This window comes from Arachis hypogaea, chromosome 16, assembly GCF_003086295.3.
Source record: "Arachis hypogaea cultivar Tifrunner chromosome 16, arahy.Tifrunner.gnm2.J5K5, whole genome shotgun sequence".
Lineage (NCBI taxonomy): Eukaryota > Viridiplantae > Streptophyta > Magnoliopsida > Fabales > Fabaceae > Arachis > Arachis hypogaea.
Genome location: NC_092051.1, coordinates 148213860 through 148240216, shown reverse-complemented (window position 1 = coordinate 148240216; position 26357 = coordinate 148213860). Strand labels below are relative to the sequence as shown.

Below are 26357 nucleotides of genomic sequence, written 5' to 3'. Positions count from 1 at the left end.
TTTTAGATTTTTTTTATAAAATATACTCTGGTGATTTAAAAATATTTTTTAGAATTAATGATATAAGAATTTAAAACTTTCATTTAGAATAAAGATTGTATAATTATGTATGTAATAAACTAATAATAAAAAATTTTTTGGAATTTGATTCACATAAAACTTGAATTGATGTTTGCTATAAATAAATAAAAATAAATTAATTATGTCATTTAATTAAGGAGAATCATTTATACTCTCTTATAAATGAAAATATTATTAAATATATATTTTTATTTATTATTTCTCATTTTTTTGGTTAATATTCATTTTTAAAAGTGGATTGTATGTGAGAAGTTTAATTATAAAGTAGATTATCGTGTGCATGATTGATTGTTTAATGAGTAAAAAGTTGTAAAGTGGAGTATCTTGTGATGAAACAGCTAAATTAAATCTAATTCCTATAAATATCTTATATGAAAGAATTGTAGATAGCCAAAACCCATAATGAATCTTGTATTTGATTGGTCAGAAATATTTCTTTAATTAGGCAACAATTTTGGAGAAACCATTTTCCTCCGCAATATGACACCTGTCATATATTTTTAATATTTTTATTTTCTCATAAGGGGTTCTTCTTTTGGTGCATTTGACAGATTGATTCTTTTATTTTTAGTTAAAAATTCTAAAACTTATTTAAGTTGGGTTAATCTAGTTGTTAGTTTACTAGTCCGTTTAAATAAATGTTAAAAATTTAAATTTCCTCTTGTGCATGCAGCAACCCATTAGTTAATAACAAACTCTTTAATAAAACTCTGATCTTTGACGAATTTATCTTTGGTATATCGAGTTGAGAGATACCATGAAAAATGCTAAAACTTTGTATAGCGGCAAACTATTGTGTTAAGTTTTTTTTGGTGAGTAAACTATTGTGTTAAGTGAATATCTGATGTTTGCTAATTTTTAATTTACTATTGAATATAACGTGATTAATTTATGTACCATTAATAATACATGGGTGTAAATTAGAATTAGTTAGTTGTTGTTCATTCAAAAAGGAGGTCCAAAATTTCCTGAATGCCTTGAAACACTGGGTCACTCACGATGCATTATTGATTCAACTTAACAAACTTTTTCTTAATATTATTTTTCTATAACTTGGGTCCACATTCATTTGTTGTTTTAAGGGCAACCCTCTTTGTGTGACCCTCCAATTATAATCATCTTAGCCGTAAAAAGAATCTTTGCATCAAGGTTCAATAGTTCCAAATCAACACCAATAAATACCTTACATACCTCTGCACAAAAGAAGCCAAGATTCATTTGACAAATAAAAAAATCACTGTGACAAGATGAAGATACTGATATTGAAGTTTCTTCAGATTGTTTTGCTGCTGATTTTCTATGGCAGACACACCATAGCTGAAAAGAAAACACAAGATGCCAAAAAAACATACATAGTTCACATGGACAAGTTCAACATGCCAGAAAGTTTCAGTGATCACCTCAGTTGGTATGATTCATCACTGAAATCAGTGTCAGATTCAGCAGAGATGCTATACACATACAATCATGTAGTTCATGGATTCTCCACAAGGCTAACCAACCAAGAAGCTGAAACACTCTCGAAACAACCGGGGATTCTTTATGTCATGCCTGAAGTTAGATATGAGCTTCACACAACAAGAACACCACAGTTTCTTGGATTGGACAAGGCCACAACACTTTTACCTGCTTCTAAGCAGCAGAGTCAGGTGGTTATTGGAGTAATAGACACTGGTGTTTGGCCGGAGCTGCAGAGCTTGGATGACACGGGACTCGGACCAGTGCCGAGAGGCTGGAAAGGTGAGTGTGAAATTGGAACCAACTTCAATTCATCAAGCTGTAACAGGAAACTTGTTGGTGCAAGGTTTTTGGTCAAAGGGTATGAAGCTATGATGCCTTTCTCATATATGCATAATGTATGTTACTTTATTTGTATATGCATTAAATACTGCTGTCTTATGTCTTTCTCTATTTTTTTATGAACTAAAAAAAATAAAATTCTTTATTTAATCTACTAACTGATCATTTTGTGGGGAAAATTATCAAGCTCATGATAAGTTTTGTTATTCAATCTAATATCTTATCATTATACTTCCACCATCTATATAACTGTCTTCTTAACAAAAATATTTTAACTGAAATTTGTCATGTGTGAATATCTATGTAGCATTAATTAATCTTTTCCAACTTTACCCTTATGTTCATTACCTCAATTAAATAACGTAATAATAATATCATATAAGATAAGGAAAAGAAACAAGGGGTAATATAGTCAACATTCAACTATCCCCCTCTCCCCCCCCCCCACCCCCCAAAAAAAAGAAACAAATAAATATTCTATCAAGTTAAATAATATTGTATTGTATTCAATATTTGTATAGGTATGAAGCAGCTCTAGGACCTATTGATGAGAAGACAGAATCAAGGTCACCAAGGGATGATGATGGTCATGGAACTCATACCTTAACTACAGCAGGAGGATCAGCAGTCCAAGGAGCAAGCCTCTTCGGCTTGGCTTCAGGGACAGCAAGAGGGATGGCTCCACAAGCCCGTGTGGCGGCTTACAAGGTGTGTTGGCTTGGTGGATGCTTTGCTTCTGACATAACCGCCGGAATCGACAAGGCCATAGACGATGGTGTGAATGTCCTGTCCATGTCTATTGGGGGAACTTCAACGGACTACTATAGAGATATCATTGCTATTGGTGCTTTCACAGCCACGTCCCATGGAATTTTTGTTTCCACTTCAGCAGGAAATGGAGGGCCTAGTCCTGGAACCTTGTCCAATGTAGCACCATGGATAACCACCGTGGGAGCTGGTACCATAGACCGCGATTTCCCAGCCTATATCAAGCTTGGAAATGGGATGACACATACTGGAGCATCACTTTATACAGGCAAACCTTTATCTGCTTCTCCAGTACCACTTGTTTATGCTGGTAATGTAACCAATTCAACGGTGGGATACCTTTGCATCCCAGATAGCTTGATTCCCTCACTAGTTGCTGGCAAAATCGTGATATGTGATAGAGGAGGATCTCCGAGGGTGGAAAAGGGTCTAGTTGTAATGAGAGCTGGAGGCGTTGGTATGATATTGACAAACAACGAAGAATATGGGGAAGAGCTTGTTGCAGACCCCCATCTCCTCCCTGCAGCAGCACTAGGCCAAAAATCCAGCGATGCTGTAAAGAACTATACTTTCTCCTCTCCAAATCCCACAGCTACAATTTCTTTTGTAGGCACTCACTTGCAAGTTCAACCGTCTCCGGTGGTGGCAGCGTTCAGCTCTAGAGGGCCAAATTTTCTCACACCACAGATACTCAAACCAGACCTTATAGCTCCGGGAGTAAACATCATTGCTGGGTGGACTGGAAAAGTAGGACCAACCGGTTTGACGGTTGATACTAGGCATGTGAACTTTAACATAATTTCAGGTACATCCATGTCATGCCCTCATGTAAGTGGTTTAGCTGCTATCATCAAGGGAGCGCACCCGAAATGGAGCCCGGCCGCAATAAGGTCTGCACTCATGACCACAGCCTATAGAACATACAAAACTGGGCAAACAATTGAAGATATTGCCATTGGACAACCAGCAACCCCCTTTGATTTTGGTGCTGGACACGTGGATCCAGTGGCAGCTCTTGATCCTGGTCTTGTCTATGATGCAAAAGTAGATGACTACCTTAACTTCTTCTGTGCCTTGAATTACACTCAATTCCAAATTAGGCTCGCGGCAAGAAGAGACTTTACTTGTGATTCAAGGAAGCACTATAGGGTGGAAGACTTCAACTATCCTTCTTTTGCTGTTCCCTTGGAAACAGCTTCAGGAATAGGAGGTGGTTCCAATAAGGCCACCTCTGTCCGATATAGAAGAATTCTTACTAATGTAGGCAGTGGAGGAACATATAAAGCTTCAGTGTCATCCCTTCCTCCCTCAGTGAAAATTATGATTGAACCACAGACACTTAGCTTCACTCAACTGTATGAGAAGAAGAGTTACACTGTGACATTTACAACTACTTCGATGCCTTCCGGCACAAATAGCTTTGCTTATCTGGAATGGTCAGATGGAAACCATAAGGTTGCTAGTCCAATAGCATTCAGCTGGACATGACTATGATTTTTCAAGGATCCTAACTCATAGATTCTGAAATATCAGCAAAACCTAGTTGAATAGGTTCTGCATAAACTAAGGATCACTCTAGTATTTTAATGCTTGGCTGTTGGTTCAGCAAGGAGGCCTAACTGGGTGCATGTTATCATTATGTTCTGTTTCCATTCTATTGGATTGAGTTTCAGGGGGGAGACTTAGTAAGGAATAATTGTAAATAGCGGGAAAAAAAAGGATAATGGCATATTCTGTATAATATGATCTAAATTGTTTATTATATATTCCCAGCTTTGCATAGACTTTCAAGAAATTCTCAAATTTATTGATCGATCATCTGCATCCATCTCAATCCATATTCACCAGCAATAGTACAAGTCGTTTAAGTTATATACATAATCACTTCAACTCTAAGAAATCCAAACACGAGTTAGCAAAAATGTTGGTTTTCATATTTCATATACATAAAAAAAATAAATGAAATTTATCAGCAACAAACTCTTAGACTTACATACAGAAGCAGAAGAAAATGCAGCACGAATCGTGGAAGATCTGAAGGCACATGGTTTATCATGGTAATTAAATTTATAATGGTAATTGCATGGACCAATCCATTCTACAGTAAGCACCTGAGCCAAATGCTAATCTTAAAAGCTCAAGTCTACTTCTTTGTTACAACAACTTCGAATCTTTGAATTGATCATCAAATCTTCTCAAATTATTGGTTGACCACATAAATCTCAATCTATATATATTACCATAATGCTACACATTCAATAATTTAACCCTGTTAATTTCTCTGTGTAACACTCAGTAATCTATCAATTAACTTATGCATCTTCAATAATAATAATAATAATAATAAATTGTAGCAATAAGTATGAGTATATTCCAGTAGGGTTAAATAGCACTAAGAACTCTGAAACAATTTCTAGTTTTACCACTAAAACGTCGTAGTTTAGCTCGGAATGTGATTCATGCTGATGACTTGATCGAGAGAGGTTGGTGGTTTTAACTTTTGTCAGTGGCGAAACGTCACCGTTGCGGCAGCAGTAGAGCTACATGAAGAGGATGATGACAACTTAATCGTTCGTATGTGACAGGTGGCACCGACTTCTGGCGCTCTGCGAGAAGTCCCTGCTGCGCCACGTGTTCTGCATGCTTTCCCGTGTTTGACCAGTTCCTCCTTAAAATGCAGCATAGTGAGTGAGAGTTGCATAAGAGAGTTGATACACAGTGCGAGTTTCAGAGAGTTTTGAGTATTCTGAGAAGTGAAAGGAAGGGAAGCGCAGCGTTGAAGAGATAGAAATTAGTAGAGGAGGAGGATTAACTATTTTCTTTCTGGATATTACAATATTTTACTTATAATAATAAAGATATTTAGATTTACTTACAGTACTGAAAAATATGTTCTTCAAATTATAATTCGAGTAGTTTAGAAAAACATGTTTGTGCATTATTTTTATAGAAATCTGTTTGTACAATATTTTAATTAATTAAATTAATACTATACTATATGTTATAGATCCTTATTTTATATTATTTCTAACGACTTTATGACAAAATAACCTCTTTTTGTGATTGGTTAATAGTAATTTTTCACTCTTCCAGAGAAGGAAAAAGAAAAGTTAATTTTCCAAAAAAAAATTCCAAAGACAACTTAATTCTTAATTTCTGATAGTAAAAATAATCGAGCAAAAAAAATAAAAAAATACAGGTTCCTGTAGGCAGTAGCCATAAGTGAAGGTTCCTACGATTTAGATACAGTGTGGTTCTTCTTTCTTCTTCTTTTTTTCCCTGCTAGCTAAGCTTCCTTCTTCTTCTTCTTCATTGGACCATCCATCAACGACTTGTATCTTAATTATAACCTGTCAGATTTGTCCCACCACCGCCACAATCTTCCATCTTAACTACCGTTCACGATCCCGATCCCGATCTCATTCCATCGGATCGGGTTGCTTGCTCCACCGGCGTTGGTCAGCGTTCACGGTTGCCGCATGTTCCTTCTTCATCTCTTTCTCCGTCTGGTGAGCTCTCCTTCTCCATCTCAAGCTTGTTAACTTTTTTTCATCAATTCATTTTCCTCAAATGTCAGTCTAGGTCTGAATCCGTGGGAATGTGCATTGTGGTTAGAGGTGATGCTTAATTGAAGTTGCTCTTATTTTCGGTGATGTTTAATCAAAGTTAATTTAGCTGTAGATGTAATGGGCTTTGAATTGAATTCGAATCCAAGGGAGAATTAGCGTTGTTGTTAGGGAATACTGACAATGGGTTCTTGTATGGCTGCAAATTCATGGTTATGCTTGACTGTGTTGAATTTCGTCAAACTGAGTTGTCTGCTACACGAAATTGGGGATCCATTGATGCTTGTATTTGTATTTGCAAATTTGGATTGTGGTGTGTTATTGATCATTAGTGATTCACCTGGATAATTTGCAAATTTGTATTTTCATATTTTTTGTTTTTCGAAGACCTCGTCTATTCTATCATTTATCTTTTTGCTTTTACTAACAATAATCTTTGTTGGTTTCCTTTTTACTTCTTCTCTCAAAAAGTAATACTGAAAACCCAAAGCAAGCCTTGAAGAATTATTCGTTGCACAAACGAATATGGCTGATGTAACTCCAAGCTCAGTGGTGGTATGCATTCCTTTTCGTTTCCTCTTAGCATCTGCAACCAGATGGTGTGAACTTTTTATTTTTGCAATCAATTTTTGATGTGTTGTGTAGAGCCCTGGTAGCACATTCGATTTGGGAGCGTTTGTTGGAGACTTAAATGTTGAAGACGATTTAGGAAGGTTAGATTATATTTCTTGTTACTACTATCGGTTTTTATCATTTCATTTTTGACCTTTAAGTATTGAAAATTTGTGGATTCTGGTTTTTGGGTTCTTGTTGCAGTGATGATGTGTCGCTGGAAGGGCTTCAACAGGAGCTTGAAGAATGTAAGAATGATGAAGTGAGTTAACCATATTTGTTTTGTTCTTCAATGGAAACTCTATTAATTTAAAATTACATGGTGTTCGAATAGCCTAATTTTTTCTCCTTCTTTTTAATTTAAGCTTTTGTAACCATGATGGTTTTTTTATTTGAATATGCTATGTCCTTTTTTGCATGCACCTTTGTGATATTCCAATCCTTGTTCCTAGTCACTATACAACTATGACAGCAAAAACATTTTCTCTCTTAATGGGTTGGTTACAAGGATGAAAAGAAATAAAAGGAGAAGAAGGGGGGGGGGGGGGGGTATAGGATAATGATCTCTTCCTTTAAAAAAGGGGAAAAAATTAAACAAATGTGTGAATACTTCAATGGGTGGCTAAAATTTACAGCTCTTTTACTGAATGAGGATTACAATTATGCTATGGTTTTATCGCGCCTGTTCTTTGTCACTAATCAGATAAGTTCTTCATATTTCCGGTTTTCTTTGCCTTTGAAATATTCTCCCAGTTAGACATGCATATGAAGTTATTAACTTGTTTTCATTGATGTAGGTTGTTGCAAACATACTATCCAAAGGCACAAAACTTAGGGATTATACAAAGGGAGTTGAAAATGATTTGCGCAAAGTCGAATTGGATTCAATTCAGGTTTGTCTTTAAGTGTTTTAATGCTTTATAATAGCCATCCATTTTTATTTGGTTTTCTGGACTAGACAATTAGTGTGCCTGTACGATTGCTTTCTAGTTAGAGAACTAACGTTACATGTAGGCTTGGCATTATGGAGATCATATCTCTGTAGGATTTTATCTGGTTCTAGGTTCCGTGGTTGCTGAAATTTACTAATCAATTAGTATTCCAACTGATTTGTTTTTTTGCAGGATTATATTAAAGAAAGTGATAATTTAGTCTCTCTTCATGATCAAATTCGTGATTGCGATAGTATTTTGTCACATATGGAAACTCTTCTAAGTGGATTTCAGGTGTGTTGCTCGACCCTTTGAGCACTTTAGAAACTTACTGTATTTATTTTGGATACATGTGACAGAATCTATTTTGAGTACATGCAGTTGGTAAACAGTTTATTTCACCCATAAGGCAGTTGCATTAATTTGGAGGGATCATCTCTGTTATCTTGCTTATCTTAATTTTTGTTACATTAATTGACTGCTCTATATAATTGAGATGGTTATCTACAAAAGTCTTTAAGCATATAATGGCAAAGAAATAATTGAAATCTGAGGTGGAACCATAGTTCAACAAATCGGCTAAGTGCCTGCAATAATATGGAGAACTTATTCAACTGTTTGAAGTACATGCTCTGTGGATATTGAATATTAAATACTGAAATACTTTGTGCTTTTTAATCAGGCTGAGATTGGTTCCATTAGTTCAGACATTAAGATTCTACAGGAGAAGTCTATGGATATGGGTTTGCGCTTGAAGAATCGCAAGGTATGGCTGTTTTATTTAAAATACTCCCTCTGTTTTACAGTTCACTTTTATAATTTATATTTTTTCACAAATAATTGGTACCAAGGATAATTTTGTAAAATGCATTTTACTATTTATAACTCTAATACATTTCTGTCATTTCCTTAATCCAATTGAACATTTAAAAAGGGGCTGCTAATTAAAAACAGAGGGGGGTAAAGAAAATTTAAAAGGTGTTTCTTGTTTGTAACATCATTTGGCCTTTGCTTAAATACAATGGGAAATATGGACAAGCATTATGCACCTAATTTTCATGTTGATATGGGAAGAAAACTGCATAAAAAGGCTATTTACATTAACATTTTGACAAGTTTTGTATGTAGTAAAAGAGTTTTTCTTCTCTCTTTTTTCCCCCAAAAAGGTGGCTGAATCCAAATTGGCTAAGTTCGTTGAGGACATTATTGTCCCTCCAAGGATGGTGGACATTCTTGTTGATGGAGAGGTATTTATGCTTTTTCATACTCTTCTCTCCAGTAATATTGTCTTAATTGTTTTTGATGGTATACTGTATACATTTTAATCTTTTCTAGTAGTATTGTTTCCATCTATCTTCTACATCAATGAATGCTATCAGTTTTTTAGGCTTTGAAACAAGGGTTTTATTGAGTATTTCCCATATACTTTGATCGTGACTTTTTCTTTAGTAAATGCATAAAAAGGAAAATATATGGCATTGGAATTGAAGTAGCTGGTGGATTTTTAACTATATCTTGTTTATTAGTTTTGAATTATATAGGCCCTTTAAAAAACAGTTATTCTTTTGGAGTTGAGAATATGTACCCTTGGTTGACAGCTTATTGTTGCTGAATAGATGTCTCTCTCTTTTGACATTTTAGCCTTTAATATATTTTAGCCTTTTCTTTATATGTTTTAAAATCCATGGACACTACACAATATATGATGTGCCTATGCTTAGCATACTCGTGTGCTATACTTTCCTTCCCTTTTGGTTACTCTTTTCCCCTTTCCTTTGGTAATCTTTTGGACTTTTTCCAGGTCAATGAGGAATATCTGAGAACACTTGAGACTCTGAGTAAGAAACTAAAGTTTGTAGAAGTGGATCCCATGGTTAAAGCTTCAAAAGCTCTAAAAGATGTTCAACCTGAGCTTGAAAAACTCCGGCAGAAAGCAGTTTCTAAGGTTGTCAATAACTGTAAAAGTATTAGCATGAGCTTTTCTTTCTATAATAAAATATCTTGTAATATTTTATTTTTAGTAGTTATTACATAAACAATTATATTTATCATAGCTATCCATACATCTGCAGGTGTTTGACTTCATTGTACAGAAACTCTATGCGTTGAGGAAACCCAAAACAAATATCCAAATACTTCAACAAAATGTCCTTTTAAAGTACAAGTGAGTTTCTTTTAATGGTTTTTAGAACCCAGTAGCTTGATATGATGATAACTGCTAAGCTATAAAATCAAAATTTAAAATTTTATCTACAAGATGTTGATCTCATGGAATGTTGTTAATGAATAAACACTCAAGAATATTTGTTTGTTCTGTGATAAGAACCATGGGGGGACTTGGGCCAATCATAATGGGCCTAATTTTAATTGCTGAAGCATTAGTGACACAGATTGCAAGAGGAGTAACAGAATGTCTATGTAGGTGTGGCCATGTGGCTAGTTTATAATGGAAAGGGAATATCAGAAAATAAGTTGACAAATCATTTTAGTTACTTTGTGAACTTTGGATTTTGCTTTGAATCTAACAAATCGAAATTAAAAGTGTAGATATGTCATTACTTTCCTCAAGGAACATGGCAAGGAAATATATAATGAAGTTCGAGCAGCTTACATTGATACGATGAACAAGGTAACACTTGAAATCAGAGTCATCCATTGGGATTTTGACTGATTTATAATTTTTGCCTATGTCTACATTATTGATGTTGCTATGAGGAGTGGACAACGCTTTTGCTTGCTCTTGATGTAATTATCTTCAATTTTGTTTCAATGGGGTGTAAAGGGACGTATGAATATTGATAGTATGTGAGACGTCAGGCATCTCTGTGCTGGCCTGCCATATTCAGGGAACTGTTGTCTGGAAGCTGTTACTTTGTTTCTGTGCTGGTTACTATATTGCTGGCCTCCATGCTTTAAATGGTCACTTAAACTTTAGAATATTGCTGTTTGGATTGTTGTGTGAGCTCAGTTGTCTGATTACTGATCCGTGTTACATTTGTGAATTAACAACTTTTAGCGGCTACTTCAATAGTGTGCATGTAGACTAGATTGATTTTAAAGGGAAACAGTGAAGTTGAAGAGAAATACGGAAACTAATCTAATGTTGCTATATTTTTGCAGGTTCTCAGTGCTCATTTCCGTGCTTATATACAAGCTCTGGAGAAACTACAGCTGGATATAGCAACAGCGGAGGATTTAATTGGTGTAGAGACCAGAAGCAGTGGTCTTTTCACAAGAGCAAGAGAACCACTAAAGAATCGTTCTGCTGTTTTTGCTCTTGGGGACAGGATCAATATAATAAAGGTATAACTCAATCTAGAAACAGGGGGAAAACCATGTAGAATATTCATTTTCTGAATGCTGAGTCAACTAAGATTTACAACAACTAAGTTTTGTCAAAAGCTGCCTGGAGAAAGATTTCATTTTCTTCATTGGGCTGTATTATATTTCTATGGGTTCCGTGGGAGCTGTTGGTGGTTTTATGAATTGATAATTGCACCTTGATTTGATAATTAAAAAAAAAGGAAAAGAAAAGAAAAGAAAAAAGGGAGAGAAATTCTTCTTAGGAAGTATTTGCTATACTTTTATTAGTGATGTTTAGTTTCTCCTAGGCTCTGGTATGATTACTAGGAATTTATGTCATTAGATGACTCCGATCTCCACAGCTTGTACAAACTTTGGATTACTGCCTAAGATTTGACATTATTATATTGTTCACGTTTTTAACAGGGAATTGAGGAGCCTGCTTTGATTCCTCATATTGCTGAAGCTAGTTCTCTTAAATATCCATATGAGGTTCTTTTCAGGAGCTTGCAAAAGCTGCTTATGGATACTGCTACTTCAGAGTACACTACAGTTTTCTGTACCTCTTAAATTGTCATATAAAATATTAGTGTGCATAAAACTTACGGTGATATGCATGTTTGGCATTATCTTCTTTTGTCTGCAGGTATAATTTCTGTGAAGATTTCTTTGGAGAAGAAAATGTATTTTATGAAATCTTTTCAGGTATCTGAATTCCTTAATAGTGTCTTCACTGTACTCAAATTATACAGAAGATCATTATATTAGTAACACCAATGAGCTGGGATGCTTGGCAAAATTAAATAATGTAGCATTGAAAATTCAGTACTGATGTGTTAGGGATGAAAATTTAAGCTTGTGATTTATAATGTTTGCATGGGATTTTATTTGAAGTGCTGAAACAGTTAACTTAAAGTGAAACCATTCTATAGTGATCTCCAATGCTCTGAATGTTTTCAGCTCTTTTTATTTTTTACTTTTTGGTATATAAATACTTGCACACACCAAACAAACAGTATCATTTTCACGGTGGAATTTTATTTTATTATTTTTTTCACTTCCAGCCTCAGGTTCTAAGTGGACTATTTTGTTTGTTCTTTGGTATTGTCAGGTCCTTTCGGTGTCATTGATGAGCACGTCAATACAATTCTTCCAAACTGCTATGATGCTATAGGATTAATGCTTATGATTCTTATAATTCGGCAGCATCAGGTAATGTTCAACTTGTAGCATTCTGGTTCAGTCCTTTCAATAAGGACAACATATTAAAGCCAACATGGAAACACCATAGTGGGAGCTAATTTGACTACTGTTGCAGCTGTCCTATTGTAGGTATAATGCCAACACCTGATCTTAGCCACCTTCCACCTATCCTGGAATTCCCAATTTAGTTGTCGTTGGGGATATAAATCATATCTCAGGAAGTAAATGCCAAAAGTGAATAATATCCAGAAGATCTATGTAATATTGTGATGCAAATACTGATGAACGCATCCTCCTATACTGTATAAAGCATAATACCATGATGATCTGTGCTTGTGATACAAGCTTACCGTGATAAAGCTTTGTTAGAAATGTGTAACACAATAGAATCTTCAGCACAGTTAGCATTCAAATTAGTTCCGTTCCCCAGATCATGTTTCAGCTGAAACTAAGCTTGTTGTTTGTGTTGGCAAAGAATAGTGCTTTTACAAATGGTTCACTTTTCTCATTTCAGCTCATCATGTCTCGGAGGCGAATTCCATGTTTGGATTCTTATTTAGACAAGGTCAGTTAACACAAGTCTTTTCTTGATCACTGATAATATTTTAAAATGAATAAAGTTAACTGCTCATGAATAGCCTAGGGTTCTTGTTCCCCTTCCACTGCATTTTTGTCTCTCTTCTTGCTTTATAGTCCTTTTACTACCTCTGATATTTTTTGTGCACATTCTTGGTTTTCTTACTCCCTTGCACTTACAATATATTTTGTCATTTATGTACTTTTAATTTAAAATTTTGAGGGACATGCAATTTTGATGGTTCAAATGGATTAACATTAACAACATAAAGAGTCCATGAACCTGTGTAGCATATGCACCATGGAGTTTAACTAAAGCTGATTCCGAATTGGCAGGTTAATATTTCTCTATGGCCTCGATTTAAGATGGTATTTGACATGCACCTCAGCAGCCTGCGTAATGCTAATGTGAGGACTTTGTGGGAAGATGATGTTCATCCTCACTATGTCATGAGGCGTTATGCTGAGTTCACCGCCTCACTTATCCACTTAAACACTGAGTATGGAGATGGTCAGGTCAGTATAAGAAAAAAGGAGAATCATCAACTTTTCTTTTGTACGTACTCTGACATCATGACAAAATTTATGTGCTTAATTACAGCTCGAGTTGAATTTGGAACGGCTTAGAATGGCTGTTGATGACTTAATAATCAAGCTTGCCAAGAACTTTCCAAAGCCAAAACTGCAGACAGTGTTTCTTATAAACAATTATGATATGACAATTGCTGTTCTGAAGGTAGGATCTACAATCTGATTCTTTTTTTATAGTTGAGCTATATGTACATCAATCTAAAGGTCAAGGGTGTCATTAGACAAAAAAGTTACTTGGACAAGACCCCAAAAGAAATTAAAAAATAAAATGAAATAAAGTCACATAAAACATTGATTTTTATAGTTTGCTCTAGCAATTTGGAATATCCTTGAGGTTTGTTCATCTGAAATTTTCTGATGATCTTGATTCCAGGAAGCAGGTCCTGAAGGTGGAAAAATTCAAATGCACTTTGAGGAGCTACTAAAGAGCAATACAACATTATTTGTGGTAATTGCAATAATCTCTTGTATATCTTGTGTCACCACAAACAAAAGTTTGTTGGAACACAACTTATAATCTAAAACAACCATGCTAGGTGTACACCAAAATCAGTCACTATTGTAGAATATACATTGAAATACAAAATACACATTAAAAATGAATTAAACTACACATGGAACAAAAATACATGGTGACTGATTTTGGTGTACAAATAGTATTTTTGAATCTAAAAATAGATTTTTAATAATAATAATAATAATAATAATAATAAAAGCTGTTTTGAAAAGGTTGTTATGTTTGGTAAAAATAAACAAATACATAATAAGCAAATAATAATTCCAAGCTGAAAAAACACTTTATAATCATATAAAGCAAAACTCGCACCTTTAGTATAGCTATTAAATTCTATTTATACATCCAAACATAAATTACTTTAAAGGTAATTATCTAAAGATGAAATGATTTTGACATAATCAATTATGGAGAAAAAAGAAAAAGGAAGCAATTATAATTATTGAAAGGAGGAGAAATGGGAAAGTATAGCTAATGATATGTTTCGGGAGAACTTAATTTATCCTTATGCTTTAATACATAGTCATGTTGAGACTTTCTCCAATCCATGCAGGAAGAACTGCTACAAGAGCATTTTAATGATTTAATCAAGTTTGTAAAATCCAGAGCCTGTAAGTATAAGAAAACTCTGCAAATATCAACACCTTATATGCATTCCATATGGATTTTAGAAGATATTCTGGTTTAACTGTGCTTGACTTTTCAGCGGAGGACTCAACGTCCAGTAATGATAAGCCGATAACCGTGGCCGAAGTCGAGCCATTGGTGAAGGATTTTGCGAGCAGGTGGAAGGCTGCGATAGAGCTTATGCACAAAGACGTGATAACTTCTTTCAGCAACTTCTTGTGTGGGATGGAGATCTTAAGGGCCGCATTGACTCAATTGTTGCTTTATTACACCAGACTCTCTGATTGCATCAAGAGGATAGTTGGTGGTTCTGCATTGAACAAGGATCTTGTTTCCATTTCTTCAATCATGTATGAAATCAGGAAATACTCAAGGACTTTCTAATTCCCAACCCATGATGTTCGGTTTATATATTATGTAAAAGAAAGAAAATTTTCCCATTTCTATTTTGAAAATGAGATGCTTTTAAGTTTTTGTACTTCAGGGTACATTTATAGGTCCTGGAATTAGTAACTAGGTGCTATGATTATTGAATTACATTAATTCACAAATGCAGACATGTACAAATTCATGCAATAGATGTGTATCAGTATGACAAGTTGCGAAGTGCGAACAATGAAGGCTTTAAAGTTCTTTATAGACTCCACAAAGAAAGGAATCTTTTAGACCAGATTTTTATTATGATAATAGATAAAATTTCAAGCCTATGTCACTACGTTTCTTTATTATGACGAGTAATGAATTATTTAATGCATGAAGAACAATTGAATGTAATTAATAACCTAAGAAAACTAGAAAATAATAATAATTACAGTAATGCAAAATTGCAAATTATAAATGCACATTACACTTGGGCACGGGGAAGAGACAAGGAAAAAGAATTTAAGTATTTTTCAAATTAGTAGTACATGAGCAGTACAGTATAGCAACTTTTCTCGTATTTGATGGGTAAGAAAGAAAAATAAAATAAAATCATAATATCATATAGTGGTCAAAGAAAGAGAATGAGTAAATGTATGATTTTAGCTTCATTATTTAAATGTACGATTCAAATTTAAAATTAAAAATATTTTCCCTCTAATAAAGAAAGACATCATCTAATTTATATAGCATGGACAAGAATTACAAGAAAAATATGCACCAAAAGATTGAGGAAAAAAAATTCTAGATATAAATTTAATTCTCCATATTACTCAAAATGTGAAAATTGGAATTAGTTACATTTCAATTCCGAGCTATGCTTCATTGCACCAAACAAGAAAGGGGTAAAATACACATAACATAATGTGAAGAGGCAACACAACTACACAAGAGATTAACACAATGGTCTGTTCAAGCTTGCATAACTTCCTGAAAAAGTAGTACCTTTTCATGGATCTAAACACATACACAAACACAAATAATTATTAATTCAATTTAACAACACTACCTAATTATTTTCTATAACTTAGTCCATATTTTTCAGTTGTTTTAAGAACAACCCATTTTGTGTAACCTCCAATTATCACGTAAAAGAACCTTTTCCCATATGATATATAGAAGTTCAAGAGTTCCAAATCAACAACAACAAATACCTTAACATTCCCACATATCCAAATCAAAAAAACAAGATACAAGCCAAAGATTCAGTTGGTAAGAACACATCACAAAATGAAGATGCAAAAATTCAAGTTTCTTCATACTCTTCTACTATTGATTTTCTATGCCAAACACACCATAGCAGAAAACAACATAGAACAATCCAAAAAAACATACATAGTCCACGTGGAGAAGTCCACCATGCCAGCAAGTTTCAATGATCACCACAATTGGTTTGAATCATCATTGCAATCAGTATCAGAATCAGCAGAGATGCTATACACCTACAAGCATGTAGTCCATGGCTTCTCAACAAGGCTAACTAACCAAGAAGCCGAGGCGCTCTCGAAGCAACCAGGAATCCTTTCGCTCATACCGGAGCGCAAATACGAGCTTCACACAACAAGAACTCCATACTTCCTTGGATTGGATCTAACTCTTGCTAGTTTGGATAGATTTAGCACCCATTTACCTGCCTCTGTGGCAGAGAGTGAGGTAATTATTGGAGTATTAGACAGTGGTATATGGCCTGAGCATGAGAGCTTAGATGACACTGGATTTGGCCCAATACCAAGTAGATGGAAAGGTGAATGTGAATCTGGAAAGAACTTCAATTCATCACACTGTAACAGGAAACTTATTGGTGCAAGGTTTTTCCACAAAGGGTATGAATCTATGATATCTTACTCATTATTTATCAAACAACTAAGTTTATCATCTTTAACAAACTTATTACATGTCGTGTTGAATATTGATATCATTGCAACATAGGCATGAACAAGTTAGTGGGCCTATTAATGAAGAGAAGGAATCTAAGTCACCAAGGGATGAAGAAGGCCATGGAACTCACACCTTAACTACAGCAGCAGGTTCCATAGTTTCCGGAGCTAGCCTCTTCGGCTTAGCTCCGGGGACAGCCAGAGGAATGTCAACACAAGCCCGTGTAGCATCTTACAAGGTATGCTGGAAAAGAGGTTGTTACTCCTCCGACATAGCCGCCGCCATCGACAAGGCCATCGAAGACGGCGTCGATATCCTCTCCATGTCCCTTGGCTCCAAACTAGACGAATACTACCAAGATCTTATCGCAATTGGTGCTTTCAGAGCCACCTCCCATGGAATTCTTGTTTCCATTTCAGCCGGAAATAGCGGCCCGTTTCCGGGAAACATATCCAACGTGGCACCATGGATGACAACTGTCGGTGCTGGTACCATAGACCGTGATTTTCCGGCGTACGTCAGCCTTGGAAATGGGATGACATACACCGGATCATCACTCTACATGGAAGTGTCGAGTAAGTTACTGGACACTCCCCTGCCACTAGTTTATGCCGGGAATGTGAGCAATTCAACGCTGGAAAACCGCTGCGAAACAAACACACTGATTCCTTCTAGAGTGTCCGGGAAGATTGTGCTATGCAAGAGAGGAGGAAGTGGAAGATTCAAGAAGGGATTAGAAGTGAAGAGAGCTGGTGGAATTGGAATGCTTGTAGGGAACGGTGAAGAACATGGAGAGGAGTTAGTTGCTGATGCACACCTTGTTCCTGCAGCATTGTTAGGGAAGAAAGCGAGTGATGCCATAAGAGATTATATTTTGTCTTGTTCGAATGCCACGGCTACGCTTTCCTTTGGAGGCACTCAGCTACAGGTTCAGCCTTCTCCGGTGGTGGCGGCTTTCAGCTCCAGAGGACCCAATCCTCTCTCGCCCAAGATACTTAAACCGGATTTAATCGGACCGGGAGTTAACATCCTTGCTGGATGGACCGGAGCTTCTGGACCCACTGGTTTGGAAGAAGACAGTAGGCGCACCACCTTCAACATTATGTCCGGTAAGTGTGTTTATACTCAAACTTCATTCAGAATTTATTGTTTTTGAGTTCATCATTAAGTGATGACCAAAAAATTATAAATTCTGGTAACTCTTATTTCTCTTTCATAAATAATATAACAAAAACTTATTACTTATAACAGGAACAAGAAAAAGATAGAGAATAGTATGAATAAATAAAAATATGTATTATATTTCTTTTGTTGATTAATGATTATAAAGGATGTATATATATAGAAAGAAAAATGCATAGCTCATCAAATTCATATGACAACTATCAAATAAAAAAAATAAGTCACACATTTTGGAACAAAAGAAAAAAAAGCATGAGCAACAAGAAATAAAAAAATATAAAAAAATAACAGAAAAAAATTATTTATTATGAATATTAAATTTGGACTTGAAATTTTTTTTATATTGTTGTTATGTTAAACTGATAGAGGTTGGTTCAATAACTTATAATCAACACAATCAATTTGATTCACATTCATGAAAATTTTGATTACTTTAACGTTAAAAGTGTGATTATTTTGTTACCAAAAGTTTGATTATTTTAATGTTAAAAAATTAAAGTAAAACATATGCACAAATAACTAATAGATAATTTAGTGATTAATTTTTTATATTTATAAAATATCTTTTTGTTTGATTAATTTTTGGAATTTATAATATCTTTTTGTTTATGTCTAATATTAAAATTAATTGTGGTCCTTTTTTTATAGTTTGAGAATTAGATTGAACGAATAAATTTGACTAAGTTAACCAAAATTATTTTCCAAATTAGTCTGATTTTGAACAAAAATCAATTGTGAATGAATTAGCCAAAGACAAAAATACCCGTCAAAACATTCATAAATCAGTCAAATTGTTTCAACTTTTAGCAGTTAATTTATTTAAAATAATAAAATACACAAAAATTAAAAATAATATATTCATTTATGTTAAATTTTGAAGTTTCTAATTTTAGTTCTAATAGTTGAAGAGTGAATTCGATTTTGAGAATTTGCATTTTGTGATGCTAGTAAAGTTTGATGGTGAGCAACAGGTACATCAATGTCATGCCCTCATATAAGCGGTTTAGCGGCCATCCTTAAGGCAGCACACCCAGAATGGAGCCCTGCCGCAATAAGGTCTGCCCTTATGACAACATCATACACAACATACACAAATGGATACCCTATTATGGACATTGCCACACAACAACCAGCTACACCCTTTGACTTTGGTGCCGGACACGTGGATCCACTCCTAGCCCTTGATCCTGGCCTTATCTATGACGCAGATATACATGACTACCTCAACTTCCTCTGTGCCTCAAACTATAACTCTTCTCAAATTAAGGTTCTTGCTAGAACAGACTTTACTTGTGTCCCAAGCATGACCTACAGGGTTGAAGATCTCAACTACCCTTCTTTTGCTGTTCCTTTTGAAACACCCAATAATAGTGTCCAATACTCAAGGACATTGACCAATGTGGGTGCCCTAGGAACATATAAAGCTTCAGTGTCATTCCAGTCAGACACATTAGTGGAAATTGTGGTTGAACCTGAAACACTTACCTTCACTGAATTGTTTGAGAAGAAGAACTACACTGTGACATTCACATCTTCTAATTCAGTAGCTCTAGGCACAAATAGCTTTGCTTATCTAAAATGGTCAGATGGACAGCACAAGGTTGTTAGTCCGATTGCATTTAGTTGGATATGATTATCAATGAATGAATGAATATTAAAGTTTCTAACTCTTTAGATTAATTTAAAGGTAGAAATGCACGTACTGTTGTTTTTATGTAGTATTGATAGTTGAAAATCGTTAAATAATAATTTAACCAAATATATTAAATTATTTAATGATTCTCAACTATTAACCTTACTTAAAAATTAAAGGGCTTGCATTAGTTGAGTACCACTCTTTGTAATGCTTGCTTCGTTGTTGATCCAACGGAGAGGATAATGTAACATCTTTTTAAGTTATAACATTAGCTTTGAAATGTTTATCATATCTTATGCCTCAAATGACATGAAAATTAATCTAACTTGATGAAAATCTTGTATAATCAATGTATCTATAGTCATGTTCATAATTAATAACTTAACGAGTCAGCCTACCAGGGATGACAATGTCACCAAGGCCAAGCATTGAAAATGGCCGGGTAGAATCTGCTGTGGGGGACAAAAGCTGAAAAATAATTGGAATGATCAATATTAGGAAGATATTGTATAAGGCATATTATTTAACTTCATATAAAGGAGGAGAAAATAAACTCAATTCACTCAGATAAGACTTTAACCTTTATCGGAGCATCAAATGATTTAGCAACGCTAACCATCACTGGAGCTAAGAAAACCCAGAAAATGTCATATACAAATAGTCCAGTCTGCACAACACACTAATAGAAATGATACACACATCAACTAACAGGAAACACTAAAAAAAAAAGTGTAGTAGAAACTTTGTTTAAATACTAGTCTCGGTATAAAAGATTGGAAATCAACAAAGTGAAGATATTAAAAAATGAGGAATTGCTTCTACAAAACTTTGTTTTCTTTTTTTTTTTTTCAGGAAAAAAAGAGCTTATCTAAATTTTCTCAAATGAAGAACACAATTTTTATTTATTTTATCATTTATTAATTTTAAAACACAAATATAAATACAGAATTATCTTAATTTAAATTTAAATAAAATATAGTATGAAATATAAATTCAAATTTTTAGTTCAAACTACTAAAAGAGTCATTAAAACAGACATGGCTTCCTCTGGTCTTGCAAACGTGTCAAAAGTCAAAATAAAAACTACTAACATCCAGTTAAACTTGAATGAAAAATTGAAAACCAACTTGGAAACAACAAAAAGACGAGAGAACAAAAAAAGGGAAATAAAAGAAAATCCGTTTCTTTTCTTTACGTGGGAAAAAAAAACAGTTAAGTGATAGAAAAATGCTTGGGTTGAAAAATCAGTTAAAACCTTACACAAGAAAAATTTTCAAATCAAAATTAAAATCATATCTAACATTCAATTAAGAATTAAAAATGTGTGTATCCACTATCCAGTTAAACTAGAACGAAAACAAATTTGGAAAGATAATTATTTTGAAACAGTATCTTATCATATCATATCATATCTTAAATTAAACTTATACAGGTTTAAATTAATCAAAATCTTCCGTAATTGATTTTTAAAAACAGAAAGTATTTAATTCTATCATAGCTTAAACTCTAAATAAAGCACATCCTATAAATTCTGATTTATGAGTCTCACATTCTTGTGAAAAAAAGTCTAACCTGTTTTTGGAAAGTGTTTCTAGTGTCATGGTTGCCAAGATGAGAAGCAAGAAAACTTTGAAGGAGTTGTTGAAGCTGGATTTGAAAACAATAGAAGCTATGGCTCCGAATCCATTCCGCCTTACAAGATTTGACGTCGTAGTGTCCCTGCAAGACCCGGAGTACTGCAAAGTGAACCGGGCAGCAATTAAGGCAAACAAGAGTCTCTACTGCGAAGAGGACCGTGCGGTACTCAAGAGGTTCTCCAAAGCGTTGAAGCTGCACCACTCTCTTGGAAAGGAACGCATGAAGGAGAATAAAGGCAAGAGAAAGCTGAATAAGAAGAATGCTGCATCATCGCCTTCAACAGAATCCACATTGGCATCTACATCGGCATCATCAGGATCCACATTGGCATTGACATCGCCTTCAACAGAATCCACATTGACATTGCCTTCAACATCCACATTGGCATTTACATCGCCTTCAACAGGATCCACATTGGCATCTACATCAACAACAAAGAGTGATATTCCAGAGCTTCCGGAAATTTTCAAGGTGATTATCGCTTCACTGAAAGGAGTTGATGTAACTTTTGTGATGCAAAGGAAGTTAACAAAGACAGACTTGGAGCCTAATAACAGCCGGTTAGCGATGCCGGAGAAGCAGATAAACGAGGAGTGCAAGTTCTTGGCACACAAAGACGCAGCGATTATGAGGGCTCTTGAGGCTCGGGATGGGAAGGGGCGGCTGATTGGGATGAAAGTAGGGCTCATAGAACCGTCAGGTGAAGTGTGCCATGATGATCAGGTTCTGAAGAAGTGGAATATGACCTCTGCATCAACTTATAATCTAGCGAGTTCTTCTTGGTGCGACATTGCTAGGAGAAATCATCTCAAGAAAGATCATCTTCTCAACATTTGGTGCTTCAATGATGCCGCCAATAAGTTTTATTTTCTTCTCCATCATGTAGGCTCTGAACCTTTCGGGACTTGCAATCAAATCAAGACTTAGCGTTAGTTTTAGGGTTTAAAAAGGGGAAGGGTAACAAAATTGAGGAAACCTAAATGCTTGGCTTACCGGGAATCCTTGTTTTGCAGAAACAACACTCCTACGAAGGAAACCCTTTTTCTGAAGCTGCTGTTGTTACCTTCAAAAGAAGCATGAACTTCAGTCCCGAAGAATGGGGTGCGATTCCTCACGCTCATTATCGTTTTTCTGTTCTCATGAAATAAAGTTCGTCTTCTTAGTCCCTTGATTCGATTCAGAATTTGCAAGAGCAGATTGTTCTCTGTTGCGTGAATTTCAATGAATGAAACCAATTTTATTTTTTTTTTGGCACGAAATGGAAAATTTAGGAAATTGGGGTTTCAATTTGTGCAAAAGGGATAATAAGTGTATAAGGTGAAAGAATTTGTGGGACTCATTTTGTATTTTTTACTTTTAATAAAGTTTAGAGGAATATATATATATATATATATTTGGTGGCTAAGTTTAGAGGAATATTTAGTTGCTTGTGGCAGTTGGATTAATAAAAAGAGAAAAAAAAATTTTAAACTTTTAACTGTATGATTGTTTTTTTTTTTTTTTTTTTTTTTTTTTTTTTTTGTTTCCCACGGTATCCCCCAACCCGGCAGGTCAAGGACTAATCCGTCGCGGTACTGAGCTCCATTTAAGGGTTTGCCGCTGGCCAATGGGTAACTGTATGATTGTTGAGGAGACTTAGCTTACCTTCTCATTAAATATAAGGTTTTTTCATTAGCCATAACATAATATGGTTAAACTCTGAATTAAAAAAAAAATAGTTTAATTGAATAAAGTGGTGCATACAAAATAAAGAACAAACAACACGTTTTTTTTTTTTTATAAAATAAAAAAAAATTATTATTTCCTTAAACAAGATTTTTTAACTTTAATTCTCTAAATACGATTTTTTTTTATATTTAAGCAAGTTTGTCGGACTCGACAAACTCTATAAATTTTATAGAGTTCGCTTAACCCCGGCAAATTCTTTTTTAAGTTTGTTAAAATCTGTATTTTAATTCATTATCATCATCTCTAAATAGTATATAGATCTACAAACAGTATATAAAAATACACAAAAATTTACGGACAACAAGTATGACTTCTTCAAAAAAAATTTAATTATAAATCAAATATGGCTTCTTCAAGAAATTTTTTAATTATAAATTAAAAAAATAAGCCATATTTAACAAATACAACCATTGTTATCGTATATAAAAATGTATAGGTACACCGGAATGAGCCATATTTAACAAAAAAGTTTAAATTATAAATTAAAAAAATAACTATTACACAATTATTTTTTGTGTATTCTTATATAGTGTTTGTAAATTTATATACTATTTGAAGATGATGATAATGAATTAAAATGCGGAATTCAAATTATAGTGTTCACGGGACCTTAAATGCCAAAAACAAAAAATTGTATTTGGGGAATTAAAATCTAAAAATCTTGTTGAACGAAATAATAATTTTTGTTTATTTTATAAGTAAAAAAAATTCACAAACAAAAATACTTAGCGATTTTTTGTTCCAAGTTGTTTTTAATTTTTAGATCATTATAATATTGTGAGTTTGTTTGTTTTGTTTATTGAAAGAAAAAAATTTTTAACTAAGAAATGAAAAATAATAATAGTTTAAAAATTTATTATAATAGTTAAATTTTATCAGAAATATATGAATGTGTGATATTTATGAGTAATAATTCATGTATGTTTGTTGTTTTTCTTATAGTATCGTTAGAAGCATTTAAGAGTTTTATTAATCAAAATATAGATTCTCATACAATAAAGAGTATGATAAGTATTTTATATAGACAATTTATATTAATTAAAATGAGACCTGCGTAATGCGTGGACGGTAAATTAATAATAGTATATAATAAATATTATAAATGGTTATGTTTTGTATAATTAAATTAAATATGTGTAAATTAAGTTAAATTTGAAATGTGTTTTGTTTAAAATAATTTGTAATACAAAAAATTTGGATGTTGGAGTTGTACAAAGTGACATTTTTATTTGATATTTGATTTTTATATTTGTTTTAGTTGATGGATTTAGTCTTTTTATGTGACTCTCGTCCTTCTTTTTCTTTATTGGTTATTGTTATAATTGTTGCTTTTTTCTTTGTGTCGTAGGTTCTTATGAAGACATGTTATTTATGAATTGTTGAGTTGTATGCACTTTCTATTATGTTGTTTGTTTCATTTTGCATGTATGCTTTTTCTTTTAAAAATGTGTCTTGAATTTGTATGGTTTTCTTTCTTTTTAATCTTTTGATGTAATTTTCAAATGACATCTATAATAAAAAGAACAAAAATGTGTAGATTTTTTTTAATAAATTATTTTTAATAAGAATAATTAAAATAATATAAAATTAAATTACCTGTTAGTAATTTTTTTTTATCCACTCTATCAGACAATGTCTCAAGTGATGCAAATTTAAAATAATCTTAAAAAATGTTCAAAATTGGATCTTTAACTTCTTTCACAGTTGTGAGTAAAAAATTTACTTTCATTATATCTTTAATTGGTCTATACAGATCATTTGAATCTTCTATTTTTAATTTTTTTTTATAATATAGACTTTTTCTTCTTGTAACAAATGTTTGCATTTGTTTATCATATTTCTCTTCACAACTATATGAAGATGTGTTCCCTACAGTGTTAGCAAATCATAGTTAATAATTAGTTAAAAAAGAACAATGAATAGCATATTAAAAAAAGTATAATTTTAACGATATTAAAATACAATTATATACAAAGTATTATAAAATAATATAAAAAGTATAAAAAAGTAAAAATAATTAAAGTATTTTTTTGTAAATTCAATTTAAAAATATAAATATTTTTGTTTTGTTCCTTTTCATCTAATATAATAATTTCTAAGTAAAGAGACTCTTTTTCATTTGTGGGTGTTAATATTTTCCATAGATGAACAACGCGAACTTTGATAAATCAATTTTTTTTTGTTTGGTGATATTGTCCAAAGAATGATACTCCATCGAGTAAGTTTGAGATGTTGTATAGTTAAGAAATAAAATTTTCCTGCTAAATTTGATGTCATTTGAAGAAATAGTGATTAGAAACTTATATAAGTAGTTGAAATAGTATGAAATTTGAATATTTGTAACGTAAAATTTATTATAATTATTAATATTATTATTACATTTATAATATGAATTTTATTATATTTAATGAGTTATTTATAAAAATTAATAGATTAATTATTAAAGTTATAAATTTATTGTATTGTTTATAATGATGAAATATAATAAATATGGATATAAATTGAATGTCTTTATAAGTTATAAATTTTGTTATAAATTTTTGTATATTTTATTTTTTTGTTGATTTAAAAATAATAATTAATTTAATAAAAATTGAGCGATTAATTCTAATATTTTGTTAAATAAATGATGTTGCGGATATTACATTAATAAAAAGAAAAATATATTTTTAGAAGTAATGTGCAGAGTAGTACTTTGTTGACCATAATCCTTACGCGCTCGGTTTTAAATGCCTCCACAGCTTCGTCTTTTACAATGACAAAATCTCGTTGACTGAACTTACCATAAACAAAACATGACAAAAATAAGAACAATTCAACTAATTAATTAACATTTTTCCCTATGCGATTTGCGCTTTGACTAATGTAGTGTCGTCAGTTATATTTGAATTTAGTATGGCATTCATGCTTTGACTTTTGTTTACATTAATAGGCAATGAAAAAAATCTCTTTTTTTTCCCCTACTTTGTTAAAGATATCTTAATATAAAGATAATATTACAAATTGTTAAATAATTAGTTATATTTGATTGGATATATTTGATTGAATATATTTAATTAAATTATTTAATAATTTATACTATTATTTTTGTGTATTTTTTTTTCATAAAAGTAGATAAGTAGTCATTTTTTGTTTTTGTACGTATGAAAAAATTGAAATAAAACTAAAGAATAATATTTGGAAGTGATATTTTAGGAGTTAAAGAGATTTATAATTTTTTCTATTTTGGTTTTTTGCAATGCATTCATTCCTTTATTAAATGAGTTATTTAGACATAATAAATATATAAATATAAATATTAT

The 26357-nt window shown here is 33.0% G+C and overlaps 4 protein-coding genes across 14 annotated transcripts; 3 read left to right on the top strand and 1 right to left on the bottom strand.

The window, feature by feature from the left end:
• The first annotated feature begins 1009 nt into the window (after positions 1–1009).
• On the top strand, positions 1010–4444 carry LOC112697752 (subtilisin-like protease SBT1.7). The gene is made up of 2 exons (XM_025751065.3): positions 1010–1900; positions 2403–4444. Exons 1-2 carry the CDS (start codon positions 1329–1331, stop codon positions 4135–4137), a joined length of 2307 nt encoding a protein of 768 aa, XP_025606850.1. The 5' UTR covers positions 1010–1328; the 3' UTR covers positions 4138–4444.
• A 707-nt stretch (positions 4445–5151) lies between these two features.
• On the top strand, positions 5152–15227 carry LOC112697754 (vacuolar protein sorting-associated protein 52 A). Of its 2 annotated transcripts, none has more exons than XM_025751066.3 (21): positions 5152–6158; positions 6687–6770; positions 6861–6928; positions 7032–7089; positions 7625–7720; positions 7952–8053; positions 8442–8525; positions 8926–9006; positions 9561–9704; positions 9832–9923; positions 10307–10388; positions 10880–11062; positions 11489–11604; positions 11709–11767; positions 12174–12274; positions 12780–12830; positions 13178–13357; positions 13443–13577; positions 13806–13880; positions 14500–14557; positions 14653–15227. In XM_025751066.3, exons 2-21 carry the CDS (start codon positions 6741–6743, stop codon positions 14955–14957), a joined length of 2100 nt encoding a protein of 699 aa, XP_025606851.1. In that variant the 5' UTR covers positions 5152–6158; positions 6687–6740; the 3' UTR covers positions 14958–15227. The 2 variants fall into 2 exon arrangements, with proteins under 2 accessions (XP_025606851.1, XP_029143546.1); XM_029287713.2 differs by having other exon boundaries at positions 5824–6158; positions 7463–7720.
• Positions 15228–16074: 847 nt separating this feature from the next.
• Positions 16075–19720, top strand: LOC112697751 (subtilisin-like protease SBT1.7). Its single transcript, XM_025751064.3, has 3 exons — positions 16075–16816; positions 16923–17980; positions 19025–19720. Exons 1-3 carry the CDS (start codon positions 16224–16226, stop codon positions 19684–19686), a joined length of 2313 nt encoding a protein of 770 aa, XP_025606849.1. The 5' UTR covers positions 16075–16223; the 3' UTR covers positions 19687–19720.
• LOC140180417 (uncharacterized) lies at positions 18973–22685 on the bottom strand. Of its 10 annotated transcripts, none has more exons than XM_072221519.1 (6): positions 22321–22685; positions 21262–22231; positions 20270–20368; positions 20088–20157; positions 19539–19626; positions 18973–19461 (listed from the first exon to the last, which is right to left on the bottom strand). In XM_072221519.1, exon 2 carries the CDS (start codon positions 22014–22016, stop codon positions 21468–21470), a length of 549 nt encoding a protein of 182 aa, XP_072077620.1. In that variant the 5' UTR covers positions 22017–22231; positions 22321–22685; the 3' UTR covers positions 18973–19461; positions 19539–19626; positions 20088–20157; positions 20270–20368; positions 21262–21467. The 10 variants fall into 10 exon arrangements, with proteins under 10 accessions (XP_072077620.1, XP_072077624.1, XP_072077625.1 ...); XM_072221523.1 differs by having other exon boundaries at positions 20270–20356; XM_072221524.1 differs by having other exon boundaries at positions 21262–22222; positions 22321–22625.
• Between the last annotated feature and the right edge of the window lie 3672 nt (positions 22686–26357).